This window comes from Frieseomelitta varia, unplaced genomic scaffold (assembly GCF_011392965.1).
Source record: "Frieseomelitta varia isolate USP_RPSP 00005682 unplaced genomic scaffold, Fvar_1.2 scaffold_232, whole genome shotgun sequence".
Classification (NCBI taxonomy): Eukaryota; Metazoa; Arthropoda; class Insecta; order Hymenoptera; family Apidae; genus Frieseomelitta; species Frieseomelitta varia.
The window spans coordinates 305-12,803 of NW_025109960.1; the positions used below are offsets into that span (position 1 = coordinate 305).

General features: G+C 40.2%; 2 protein-coding genes and 1 long non-coding RNA gene across 6 annotated transcripts in view; 1 reads left to right on the forward strand and 2 right to left on the reverse strand.

The window, feature by feature from the left end:
- Nucleotides 1-9,996, reverse strand: LOC122527808 (TGF-beta-activated kinase 1 and MAP3K7-binding protein 3-like). 3 transcript variants are annotated; one of them, XM_043652327.1, is made up of 8 exons: nt 9,680-9,996; nt 4,759-4,897; nt 3,090-3,591; nt 1,980-2,366; nt 1,655-1,867; nt 925-1,076; nt 764-857; nt 1-680 (listed from the first exon to the last, which is right to left on the reverse strand). In XM_043652327.1, exons 2-8 carry the CDS (start codon nt 4,864-4,866, stop codon nt 319-321), a joined length of 1,818 nt encoding a protein of 605 aa, XP_043508262.1. In that variant the 5' UTR covers nt 4,867-4,897; nt 9,680-9,996; the 3' UTR covers nt 1-318. The 3 variants fall into 3 exon arrangements, with proteins under 3 accessions (XP_043508262.1, XP_043508263.1, XP_043508264.1); XM_043652328.1 differs by lacking the exon at nt 9,680-9,996 and adding an exon at nt 6,414-6,533; XM_043652329.1 differs by lacking the exon at nt 4,759-4,897 and having other exon boundaries at nt 9,680-9,980.
- Nucleotides 2,374-12,499, forward strand: part of LOC122527816 — a 22,034-nt gene continuing 11,908 nt past the window's right edge. Inside the window, exons 1-2 of the long non-coding RNA XR_006306415.1 lie at nt 2,374-3,062; nt 7,894-7,897. This is a non-coding gene — a long non-coding RNA (uncharacterized LOC122527816). The remainder of the gene's footprint in view (nt 3,063-7,893; nt 7,898-12,499) is intronic.
- LOC122527812 (chloride intracellular channel exc-4) overlaps nt 11,534-12,499 on the reverse strand; it is a 6,464-nt gene continuing 5,498 nt past the window's right edge. For both annotated transcript variants that reach the window (XM_043652336.1, XM_043652337.1), the window contains exons 2-4: nt 12,173-12,478; nt 11,749-12,075; nt 11,534-11,661 (exon numbers count right to left, since the gene is read on the reverse strand). In XM_043652336.1, the coding sequence (XP_043508271.1) occupies nt 11,581-11,661; nt 11,749-12,075; nt 12,173-12,478 (714 nt within the window). In that variant the 3' untranslated portion in view covers nt 11,534-11,580. The remainder of the gene's footprint in view (nt 11,662-11,748; nt 12,076-12,172; nt 12,479-12,499) is intronic.

Sequence of the window (12,499 nt, forward strand, 5' to 3'; positions counted from 1 at the left end):
TTAAAATTCATAAGTATGATTTATTTAAAAAAATTCCACACGTCCATGCGTTGCGTTTAAGTACAAATCTAAATATAAATCTGTTTTATTTATTCATCACATATTCATTCCTGCGGTCCTCATTCCAATTCTTTCTTTCTCATTTAGGAGCAAGTATTTAACAACAGGAAATATAACCTTTAATTGCACATATTATATGGTACGGAAGTACTTATTATGCATCTTCCATATTTCACCAAATATTCTTTGGAAGATATTTATTAATTTATAAAATTATGTCACAGAAAAAAACATGCTGTTAAGGTACTCAAGTTTCCTCTATCCTAGAGGCGGCGGAGGTGGCGGAGGTGATGGATCGATGTTCGGACTTGTTAACGAGGTCGTAAAGTCGTCTATCGATTTTCCAGAAGTCGTACCTGTGTTTCCGTGATCCAACAGCCTCGGCATGTCACACTGTTCGCATTTGTTCATTAATGGATGATTGTCAAACGTGCACATTCTGCAGACCCAAGAAGGTCCATCTCGTTCTTCTCTGTCACTGTTGTTACCACTCGATTCCGGTTGCCAGACGGGTGGCTGACTTGGCAGAGGCGGTGGATTGGAGTTGACAGACCTCGATGGCAAAGGTTGACCCGTGTAAATACGTTGATAAAACGTTTCGTTCGTTTCGCCCAAAGGTACTGTGAAAAAGTGAAATAAAGGAATAGAATTTGAAGAAGTATAAAAATTTAAATGGAAAGGGAAGCCATAATAAAGTTATTACCTCTTGGATCAGACCACTGATCTACCTCATCCGCGAGTCTGTCGCATTCAACCTGCAGCTGATAAATCTCGCTTCTCAACTTTTTTTTTAGCTCCTACAAATAATTATATAACGTTTAGTACGTTAGACATTACAAATATTATGAACCGGGATTACAGCACCTGAGGAGGCATCGAAGAATCAAAAGGTCTCGTGAGGGACTGTAATTCTTTTTTCATCGCTTCGAGTCGTCCTTTCTCGGCTCTCAATTCCCTGGCGAGTCTTTCCTTTCTTGCTAATTGCTCTGCGACCAATTTCTTTTGATGCTCCGCCACTGCGATAAAATAATTGATATCATATTACAGTAAAAATAAATATGATCAATTAGAATAGAACTTGTTTTATTCGAGAATGCATTTGTTATTCTATTTTTGACCGATTTTACAAATGTTCAGCTGCCAACAACAATTGCATCGGTACAAATTAGCCTCGACTCGATCTCTGTTGACGTTTTATTTCATTGCGTGTAAACGATTAAAGAGGAAACATGAAATGTGAATTGTAGCGTTCAGGAAACGCGTCAACATCGAGACGGTGCTGCTCGTGAGAGGGAAAAGCAGATCAGGTGGTCCACGTAGAGTAACCGCAAGCGTGGCTATGTATAGACGGAGCGTGGGGTCAGGAATGCGTAAATATCGTTCTCAGTGTTACATGCGTGGGAGTAGTATGTGCGACGGAGTGGTTTTCGCAGGTAAATATACGTGTACGCGATTCCTACAGTATGAGAATTCGGAAAACAAAGGGGGCCATTTTTCTGGTAACGGAAGCAAATACATAGCCAAAAATAAAAATAGCCAGCCTAAAACGTTATTTTCAAAGCTCGGTAAGATACACACGGCGTAGAGATTTCACCTTGATTCAACAGCGATTGATTTTGATCGATATTGGCCGATATCCGTTCACCAATGGGACTGGAGGGCGGCGAGGTCGTCGTCGGTCCTGATGGTGTCGTTGGAAGGCTAATGGGATGGACAATGTTCGTCGTCGATGGTACAGAAGGTGTGGTCGGGGCGCTCATTGTTGTCGTGGGCCTCGGTAATTGACTAGGTGGCCCTACTGGAAGACCTGCAACGTTCAAACTTAATTTAGATTCATTCAATCTCAATTGGATTTGAAAAGTTCACCTAAGTGTAATAAATTTGACTAGATTCGCTTTCAGACAACATGAAATACAAACCTGGTGGTCTTTGAGGGCCGATTTGTACCGGGGGTATCAAACTGTTGGGTCTGATGGGACCCACCGGAGGTCGGATTCTTGCAGCCGCCACACCGCCAACGGCTCCGGCACCGATGCTGATCTGAAGACGGCTTTGAAAGCCCCGAGGATCCAGAGAGGAGCTCGAATAAGTCAGGCTTGAACCCTGTGATCTGATGTCGATCGGCGGCTGTGGTTCCGAGGATGGCGGCCTCAGCGTCAGGCTGACCGAAGTGTAACTTCGTGTGTGGTCGATCTGCGGCCCCGTGTTTTCCGCATTCAACAATGGTTCGGCATAATGATTTCGTGGATCGAGGAGCAGATCGCTTCGTTTACAGGCACCACCGATCGTAGGCACCGTTCGAAAATCTAAACCATCGTCATCGGTCGAAATAGAAAAGAAAAATACATACTATGAATATATACGAACAAATTACATACAAAGCTCAAGTAAATTACGCGATCGACGATACAAAGTGTAAGATCAAAAGAAGTCGACGGCGTGTAGCAATGGTTAAAACCTTTGGTACGATTAACAGACAAACAGGATCTTCGCCGCAGAAGGCCACGACGTAACGTGATCAAAATTGAAATCGCTGCCATCGGCTGCATGCGTAAGAAACCTGTTTAACTCTTCTACGAATATACAATCACGGCACATTCGAACAACGTAATTACACGCTGCGCAACTGTGAAGGTACTAGAACCAAATTTATCACCGCAAACTATACTCTGCCACAATGTTGCAATCTACTGTCACCGACTCTGTGCGATGCGATTCGCCATGTGTTGGTTTCTAACATCGAGTAAATAGATTCCTCCTGACACAAATATACACCTCGACAGCCTATTATTTATGTAGACGTTCCTTCATATTTCATCCGATTAAAAATAACAAATTCAAAATTCATTACGACCCTATTCTATCCAGTGTCATCCACTGTAGTTAATTCTAGCCTTATAGGTAACACTACTCCAATCGCTTATCAGTAAACCTGATACAAGCAGAGTTCCCCATATGTATAACGAATATCCATTCATTCGTTTCGACTTCCCCTATCTCGGGTAATGAAACGTCAGGTAGATGCGTACCGCGATTGCCAGCAGGACTGCAGGCAACGTTCACGTTCAACTCGAATCCGGCTGGCTCGTTTCCTGTGTTCTGGACTTTGTTAAGGGGGTTCGCGTCGCTCGGTCCCGTATAATCGTCGAAGAAACCGCGCGTCGTGCAAGCAGCAGGCGCCGAGGAAGGCGCGTTGGCCGAGTTAACAGCGATCGGCGACGATGCTGATATCGCAACTGCTCGTGTACAGCTGACAGGACAACGCCGTGCCATACCGATGTCCAGCGAGGCTGGTCTGTGCGGTCGCGTATTGCTGCTCGTGCTGTTGATGGTATGCTGCAGTTGATTCATCGTGCAACAACGTTGTTGTTGCTGCGTGGCTACGTGGTTCGCTCGTTGATGATGTTGTTGTTGCTGCTGCTGCTGCTGAAGGACGGCGCAAAGTGTCGCCGGTAGGAATGCGCCCGGAGACTGTCGTGACTCTTGAGTAGCACGAAGACTTCTCGCGCATGTCTCCCGATCGTGGCTGTTCTGCAACGCATAGATGCACCTTCGTCAACTGATTTCCGGTCATCACTCTCTAGCACACCGGAAGGGTTCTTTATTTATTTCATTTTCTTTTTAGTTTTTAACTAGGAAATGTTCTTGCCTCTCCTGGATCCTAACAAAGGATCTTATACAATGCTGGCAAATTCGTCGGTCAGACACCTTCTGGAAGAGTGATGCGAGTTAACCGTTTACGGTCCAATTGGGTTACCCAGATACGAACGGCGGACTTGCTTCTGAGTTCAAATCCCGGGGTATAAATCTGTTGTAAGTGGAGGAGGTTGTTTGGTGCGAGAAAGATAGACGGCAAAGGGTTAAACGATGCTAGGCTTTTTCGCGCATATCCTTGATAGTTTTGTGGATACTGGAAGATTCTGGGATTTTCTAGTCTATTCGTACTCTCAAAACGTTTCTAATATTCATATATTGTAGCACGTACCGCCTCCTTGAGTTAAAATGTCTCATCTAGCATTTCTTTATTTTTTTAAATAAAATTATACCACACATACTACAAAATAATTAAACATTTTAGGTTGTATGGAAAGAGAAAAAATTGCGCAAAAAAAAAAGAAATTGATAAAATCTCAGTTTCCTTCAATTTCAGAATGATAGATTTCATTTTAACTAAGAACAAACTCTGTTACAATTAGACCTTTGGTGACTGCTAAGAAACCCAGAAATTCCAATACGAATAAAAGACGCTGTATTATTTAGTTTAATGCGGTCAATTTTTGCTGATTAAGAGACATCTTCCGAATGCGCAATTAGAGAAAAAGAAAAAAAAAACCAAATGACCAACACAAAGGACGTCTATACACACAGGTTCCACGCTCGTGCAATGAAAGAGGAGAGAAATTTTAAGCCGTTAATTTGCAATGCGAGGGGTTATGATATTCGCGGTGTGTGCACGTGGTTAGTCGTTAATGTGATCAGTATTGTTTTAGTCATGATGGATGAGCGAAAAGAACAAATCTCACTAAACTGGTTACGAGGCACACTGTACAATCAAGGAGCCCATCTCGGAAAATTCGAGGCAACATCATCATTTTACAGTGTGCAATGTTCAAACTCTTTTGTTATTGCATTGTAGATCGAATTTTCTAAGAGACCAGCATAGGAGCAGAATATCTGGTGGACAAAGAGCACCTATACCTGGGCGATGCACTGGGAAACGACGTGATCAGGGAGCGCAGGGAACTGCTGCTTCAGCTCATGGAACAGCTGCATGATAGCGATGTTAGAGCAATGGCACTCCCCCATCGTGGGCCCCCATCCTCCTGGCAAGGCCTACCTGTGGGTGCCAGGTCTCTCGTTACACCAGTTCGATTGAATATGATACGTCGAATGAACAAATACGTCCACGGCTGACGATCCTATCGGTCACACTGGCCACCGGATCGGCCTCAGTTCGAGACAGAGCGTGATCTCACGCGAGATGTGCGTGAAAATGAGAATAATGCATCTCGTACCGGCTAGTCTCGTTTCACCGAGATTCGTTCACTTCTTGAGTATTGAAAGAACGCGCGATGTTTTGTAGACAAACTCGAACGAGAGCAAGAGAAGCAGAAATCCGGCAAGATCGTCGAAATTTTGTAGTTTGGTGGATAAACGATTTGGATGGCCTCCAAATACGACGTTTCGTGCAATTTCGTGTCGGTGCGCGAAAGTGTTTCAAATTATTCAACCACGGATGAGTGGACGGGGATGCGATTAATGGAGACAAAGTCGTGAGAAAATGAAAAGGAAAAGACCGTGGAACCTGCCGGGGCAAATCGTCTCACTTGTTAGAGACGCATTGAAATATTACATGATCATGCGTTACGGTCTCTTAATTATAGCGAAGGCCACACCAAACATCGACTGGTAAGCAGGAGTCCTATCTTTGCTAATCTTCCCTAACGGGACGACCATTAAGTCCTCGGACATCGTTTCATCGTTCAGATCGTTTCGACAATATATCCGGAACGTGTCTCTCTGGCTGCAACCACTTTTTCTCCGTAGCGGGAAAAGGGAGAAAGGTGGAAAAACGTTCCTTCGCTTCCCGAGACTGTTTGACCTAAGGGAACTGAAATCAGATGAATTTACCTATAACCATGCACTCGGTGCTCGATAGAAATCTTTTATCAATCATTTCGCTATAATTTGCTTTCAACTTACTATTGTCCACTTTGCTTTCAATCTATAATATCATGTAACGTAAAGTAGCACAATCTGACTTTAATTTGTTCACAATTACATTTGCCATCGATTTTTTAACAAATTCAAAGATTTAGCAGAGGTTTCAATACGATGCTCGCGGTACGTTTAAGGCTCAGCCATGACTGAGAGACTCGTTCCGCGTTTTGACAAGATTTCAAGGGTCGATAGACTTCGAGACACCCGTTACGTTACGGAATTGGCAGCGAGTAAAGAAACGGTGGACACCTGTGCCGCGTGGCACGTAGGAGTGCCACATAATTAGCCGGCACTGCGCGTGCCACGCTCCCACGCATAAACGCATGCGCCTATGCATATCTGCAGATGCATCATCGCGTTGAAAAAAAACTTTTGGAATTTTTATCAATGTTCCCAAACAACTGGAACATTCACGCAACATTCCTTTTTAACTTAATCTCAATTCTACCGTCGACTCCCTTTGTAAGACAATAAAGATTACAAAACTTACGCTTAAGTATAAAAAACACTTAGCCGTATCGTCTTTGACGACGTTAAACCTCGAAAATGTATAATTCACACCTAAATTCGAGGATCTCGTTCGAATAAATCACACTTGAATAATCGTGAAAGAACTTCAGAAATCGACATACCGTCCATCTCGCAGCTACTTCTACGCATTTTTGGATCTAGATGCATAGAACCAAAAGTCCACGAAAAGAGAGTCAAGAGGGAGAGAGAGAGGGCTGAGGGTCGTTCGGTCGATCGAAAGAAACTAAGAGGTTAGAAGCTGTGCGCGTGCAATTCGCACTTGGCACCAGGCCATGGAAGAGAATAAAGTGCTAGATAGAACTAATAATTTGACTCCCTTTCTTCCGTCGCCTCGCACCTGGCAGGTCTCGGTGTATCAGGTGAGTAAAGCATCAATCAGAGGGAAAACTGTTTATTGGCACGCAGCCGTGTACTCAGGCCATCGGTCAGAGAGCGTTCGCCCTAATCGGAGCGTCTTCTTTCAAACACCGCTACTCTCTAACGTGGTTTCGCCAATCGCGTTCCGGATCAAGCAAATCAAATCGCAGTAAAATCTCGTAATCCGAGGCTTTTCCTCGTCGAGATAAAAACGCACAGTCTAGTACAAAATTTGCAACGAAAAGGCTTATAAAGTTAACGTTACAAAATAGCGGTGTTCTTTCATTGTTTTCTTTTGCTTTCTTCTTTTATCTAGTGTATTTCTGTTACAAAAGTATAAAATTCGTGCTATATAAACTTGGAATTGCAAACTTCTACGCCACTCTGTATCCGTCTGAATCTGTCACACACAGAGGGTTTTTACTGGTTCCACTGGCAACATCTGCCAAACGGTCGGGTGTTCGACACGCAAATGACGAAAATGCAAATAAACGCGTGTGGGCAAGTATTCGATGCGGAAACACAACAGCGAATCGAATTCGTTCCGCCATGGATTGTGCAAATTTCTGCCGAACTCGCTTCCCTCTGCCAAACGGAATCCTCACCGACGAAAAATAAACGATACTTCGCGATTCACCTCAACGACCAATGTAAGAACCACTCGCTTCGAGCTATCCGACAATATCGCAGCATTGTTTCCGATCGGTAATGGACCGAATATATTTTTCTCCTGGATCAAGAGCAAAGGAAAAGCATCTTTTAATTACACCAGACGCAGGATGTTTCTATCAGTGACACAGAATGGATTTGAAGAGAGGGGCGAGAACGTCGTTCGTCGGGACAGGCGAAAAAGGAAAAGCGGAATTCCAACATGCCGGGAAGATATTTGTGTCATGAAATACCCAGGAGACACAGCGTGGCTGTTTTCGTCTACTCCTGGCAATGCGGGGAAAAGCAAATTCCGCGAGTATTTTCACGCATTTGGAATAATTTTCAAAGTTTCTTTTTAAACTATGGCGACTTGTTTAGCCTAATTTCGTTCCACCGTTCGAAAACGTCCTAATAATTTTGTTCCAGCGTCACGCTGCCAAATGATTCCTTTTCATCCTACAACGACAATGTACAAATTAATAAAGACTCTGGTTAATGATATACTGAGAATTTAAAGATATAAAGATTATATTCTAACGTGGTAATCTTACATCAACGTGATAATTATATGAGAGATGTAGAGAATTATCCTGTTTTGAATTGAGTTGACACCTGTTGCTTCATAAAACCACGCATCAGACTAATAGCAATGACTATTCGCAGTCTATTCGCAAAGAGGAGCTGGTGAGATTTCTCCTGCTAGTGGGAATTATTTACATTCTCAGACACGTGAGCAACGAAATGCAATTATCCGGAGCCGTCGATAACTCGCAGTTTTACGCGCAATATTTTAAAACTGCATGAAAACAGAGCAATCGTGGCCAACTGAAACTACAGCGAAGGAAAAAGAAAAAAAAATGCGTCAAGCTTAGTGGCAGACAAAAATAAGGAACCAAGAATAATAATTGACGGGGGACGCAACGCTAACGTAAAGCAGAGCTACGATAAGTTACGCCTCGAGGCAAAAATAAACACTATCCTGAAAATAATGTTGTACTTTTTTTCGCGTAAAAAATATCAGCGTTGACTACTACGTAAACCTTTCGAAAACTAATTCCTTTTCTGTAAGTCCTTTACTTTTTATCTACTTCTGAAGTAATTAACATCTCGCAATAGATTGTTACTTAAAGTAAACGATAACAGAATATGACGCGATATCGCGATAATCGTCAGCAATGTGAACGTGGCTTTACGTGCACACAAACGCCAGTTCTTTACGATACGGATAATTCAGGTGCATCCATAAAACTCGTTATTAATTCTCTAAACAGCTTTTTCACGCTATTATAAATATCGTTGACCTTTAAATTCCGTTTCCGCATGTGCCAAAAAATTTGAATTTAGACCTTCCGGTTGAAACTCCTTGATGGTCCGGGAGTTATTAAAGAATCAAAACCGACCACCTATATCAAATTGAGAAAAGATTACGGTAATTAATGAATAATTATATAATTTGGAATAGATAGTTAAAAAAATAATGAATTATAATAGAGTTGTTATAAATGAATGTTATCTTGAGCATATTATATGCAGTATTTACTATATGATATATATTAGGGAATGAAGTGGAGATACATACGATGTTTACTCTCGTAATGGCTGCTCGAAACAAGACTTTCAATTGATTGGGCATAACTTTTAAATCGAGAGGCACAGTGGCTAAAATCGTCGGTGAAAATTAAAATTCGTAACACCCAGATTGACTGGCTCTTCTTATGTCTATGACACACTTAAAAAGGACAAAACTAATAATGATCCTTCACTTTTGAAAATACCTGAGAAAAGCAACGACATTTCCCTGTTTTAATACGAGATAAAGAAAGACCAATTCACAGGGAACTTTGATGACACTATATATAAATAGAAGAACCGCTATAATACATAGAAATGGAATTCCGATGAAAAATATTTAACTGGATGCATATATTGCTGCATCAGTAAGAAGATTGACATTATGTTATGAATTAATTTATATATACATGTCATATGTGTAAGCAACTGCGTTACTATATTACTGTAATGTAATTTAAAAACCTACAATAAAGATAAAAAGTGATTAATTAACAAGTTCGATATTCAATTTATTTAATTTATTCATCGGCAAATATCTATCAATACGAACCTTAATGTTAACAGATTACGATCTCCAACATATTCCAACGTGATTCGCATCGCGTGGAGAAAATACAATTAAGAATATCAATTATATTTTCTTTTTCATTTTCGTCGATTTTATCCCTTCTACAATGTCAGTATTACAAAAATTTCGACAATGAAAAAACTTCTGAGAGTCAATTTGAATTTCAATCGTATTACTTCAACGTGCAATCTGATTTTAAATCGTAAGCTTGAAACTCACCGGACGGCAACCATTGGAAATGTCCAACGAATGAGAAACCAGTTAACCGCTCACTTCGAACACTCGATGAAGACACTTGCCAAACGCGCCGCAACTTTATTCACCAATTGAACAGTGAAATTTCAACTGTCACTGTGTAAACAATGAACGAATAACAGTAACTTTTCTGTCGTTTTCGTAGATTTTGAAGCACGAACAAGCGGTAACCGTCCGTTAGAACCACTGATCAGCTGTGCACTGCGTACTGAAACGACAGTAATCAACAGAAAAACCATATACGTTCTCAAATAATTCTCATTCGAGAAAAATATTTGAATGCATTTAAAAGATATCTGTTTAATTTATTATTTACCCATTATCAAAGAATGAAAGTTTGCATTTCGAACGATCAAAATAAAAGAAGTTCTACTGACTACGTAGTTAAGATGGCCGCCAATACGACAAGTGCTTCCCTATTTATGAATGGAAGAGACGTCGTAATAGTCAGTCACAATCATGAGGAAGGGGAAACCGCGTGCTATTTTAAAACTCGATACGAATGGACAGCGATGTCGTTTTAAGATAGATGTACTGCTTCTCGTCTTTATCAAATTCTATTCTCAATCTTTATGGAAACAGTATCTCTCGAGTTTTTCTTAGAGATAAAACGAGTAGAAGTATCTATAAACTAAAAAGTTAATATGTAAATATTAATATATTCATTTCTACATGTGTAAACCAAAGTAATATAATAATAATAATGATTTACAATAGTAATAATATAATTACTAATACAAAATACCGAGCTTGTCAAATCGTTGAACAATATTAATGAAAATTATGATGACTTTTTCCATTTCAATATACACAGCATCTGCAAGGAAGTTTATAATAACCAGATTAAAAATTGTTCATATATTTGAATTCATTATAACGTAGAGATTATCAGAAGAAACGTATGCACTATAATTTTCTAGAATTCCATCGTATACATAAAAAAAAAACATCTTAAAAAGAATTATTTAAAGTTTTGACATTACATGCGTCACATGAGACTAGAATACCTCTTATATTCAAACAGGTTGACATAATGAAGGATTATAGTGGTCAGTGTAAACAGCTGCAGAAAAATAACCATCAGTAAGTCAATTTATTGATTAGTCATTGGATGCATGATAAATACAATGCAGTTTTTAAAGAAGAAAAAAGAAACAATACATTAATGTAATCGATTGTTAATTGTAATTTAAATGCATACGTCCCTTTTGCACTTTCTACTTAACATTATTTGCCATCAAAAGATGATGGAATACCTTGTTAAAAAAAAAAGAGAGGCATGAAAAAACAAAAAATACATTAGCTTCGATCTAAAGTATATGTAAAAGATTAAAATGCCTTTTCTAAGAATAATATTACTTAAACAAAGATTACGTACGCGGATTCGCATACGTAGTGGAAAAAAAAGAAAGAAAAAGAAACTGGAAAGAAAGGAAAGGAAAATATTGTTTAAGTTTTCTGGATACGCTTACAGGTCGTTCTCGAAAGCTTTAATACATTTATATACGCATCTTCTTCTGTCTCCAGCGGTAAAAAAGCTACTTGTTCTGCATCAGTTTAGGCCATAAAAGAGTGTTGACGGTAATTTGTCAAATATATGTAGCAAAAGTGTTATATAAATCAGTGTAGCGAGATCGGCGCAGTTGAATCTAGATGATGAAAATTTTTTCGTAAGAGTGGTCTAGCAGACTCTGTAGTATACTTTTTATAAATAGTGGACATAATTATCCACTGGAAGAACTAGAATTCTCGTTGAATACATATACTTCGCGCCATTCGCACTTCTTTTATACGTCTACACCGATATCGACGATTTTCTTTGCATCAAAGTAACGAGATCATAGACCCGACGGCAGAGGTCCAGCCTAGTCGTCGTTGACCTCGATTGGGATACTAGTCGTGAATGTTGGGGTCTCTAGCTCTTCATGCTTCTTCATTTTCATGCTCTGTAACGATAACATGAATAAAGTACAATGGAATAAATAAAAAAGAAAAAAAAAAAGAAACCCTAGTTTCTTTAAAATATATCACACCTGTTGTAATTTGTAATGATTAATAATATCCTGGTCTGCCGGGCAACTTTGTAAGAAGGCATCCAGCCTATACATGTGATGCATATATCGCCAGAGATGCACTAAAGTTTCTGGAATCTCAAAGTCCGCAAAGTATTTGCCGGCCACCCTGATATGTTGGAGTCGTGGCATAAGTTCGCAGTCGAAACAGCACATTGTGTCGCCTGTGAGGAAACGAGTACCCTTACGACCTAGATGCTCGTCGATTTTGCGCAAGTGTGCCATCAGAGACGAGGACTTCGGGTCTTTGTCCTTATCTTTTGCGTTTAGTAGTAACAGTTTCAATTTCTAGAACGTAAAATAACGTATTCGTTTAGCGGCGAGTCTTGAGAGACGAGAAAGTAGTAATAGTTTCTCGGCAAAGCGGTTCAGTATTTATACATACACTGAACAAGTTTTCAACAAGAGTAGCCACTTCTTTATCCTGCACGAAGAGATTGTGTCCACCAGGAATGTTCTTCATTATGTGTCGTTCGATTTTCTCGTTCTCTAATATCGCGTCTCCATTGTCGATTAAGATCGGCGGAGGTGTTGCCTGAAAGTTGGTACGGAAATCAGGCGGTGGCTTTTGCATGTCGACCGTGGTCACTTTTAGAGAAATTGTTTTCAATTCAGCGAGAAGATACAAGTCCATGAAGTACTCCTGGCAGAAAAGGCATGCACCCTTTCGGCGACCATCGATCGTGGATGCCTGCAAAAATATATTTATAAT

Excerpts from the sequence above, each read along its gene's own strand:
- LOC122527808 (XM_043652327.1), bottom strand. The coding sequence starts at position 4,866 with ATGGGGGAGTGCCATTGCTCTAACATCGCTATCATGCAGCTGTTCCAT. Across the intron at positions 1,868-1,979 it reads CGGCCCTCAAAGACCACCAG|GTCTTCCAGTAGGGCCACCT; the intron begins GTTTGTATTTCA and ends TGAACGTTGCAG. Across the intron at positions 1,077-1,654 it reads TCAATCGCTGTTGAATCAAG|TGGCGGAGCATCAAAAGAAA; the intron begins GTGAAATCTCTA and ends ATTTTATCGCAG.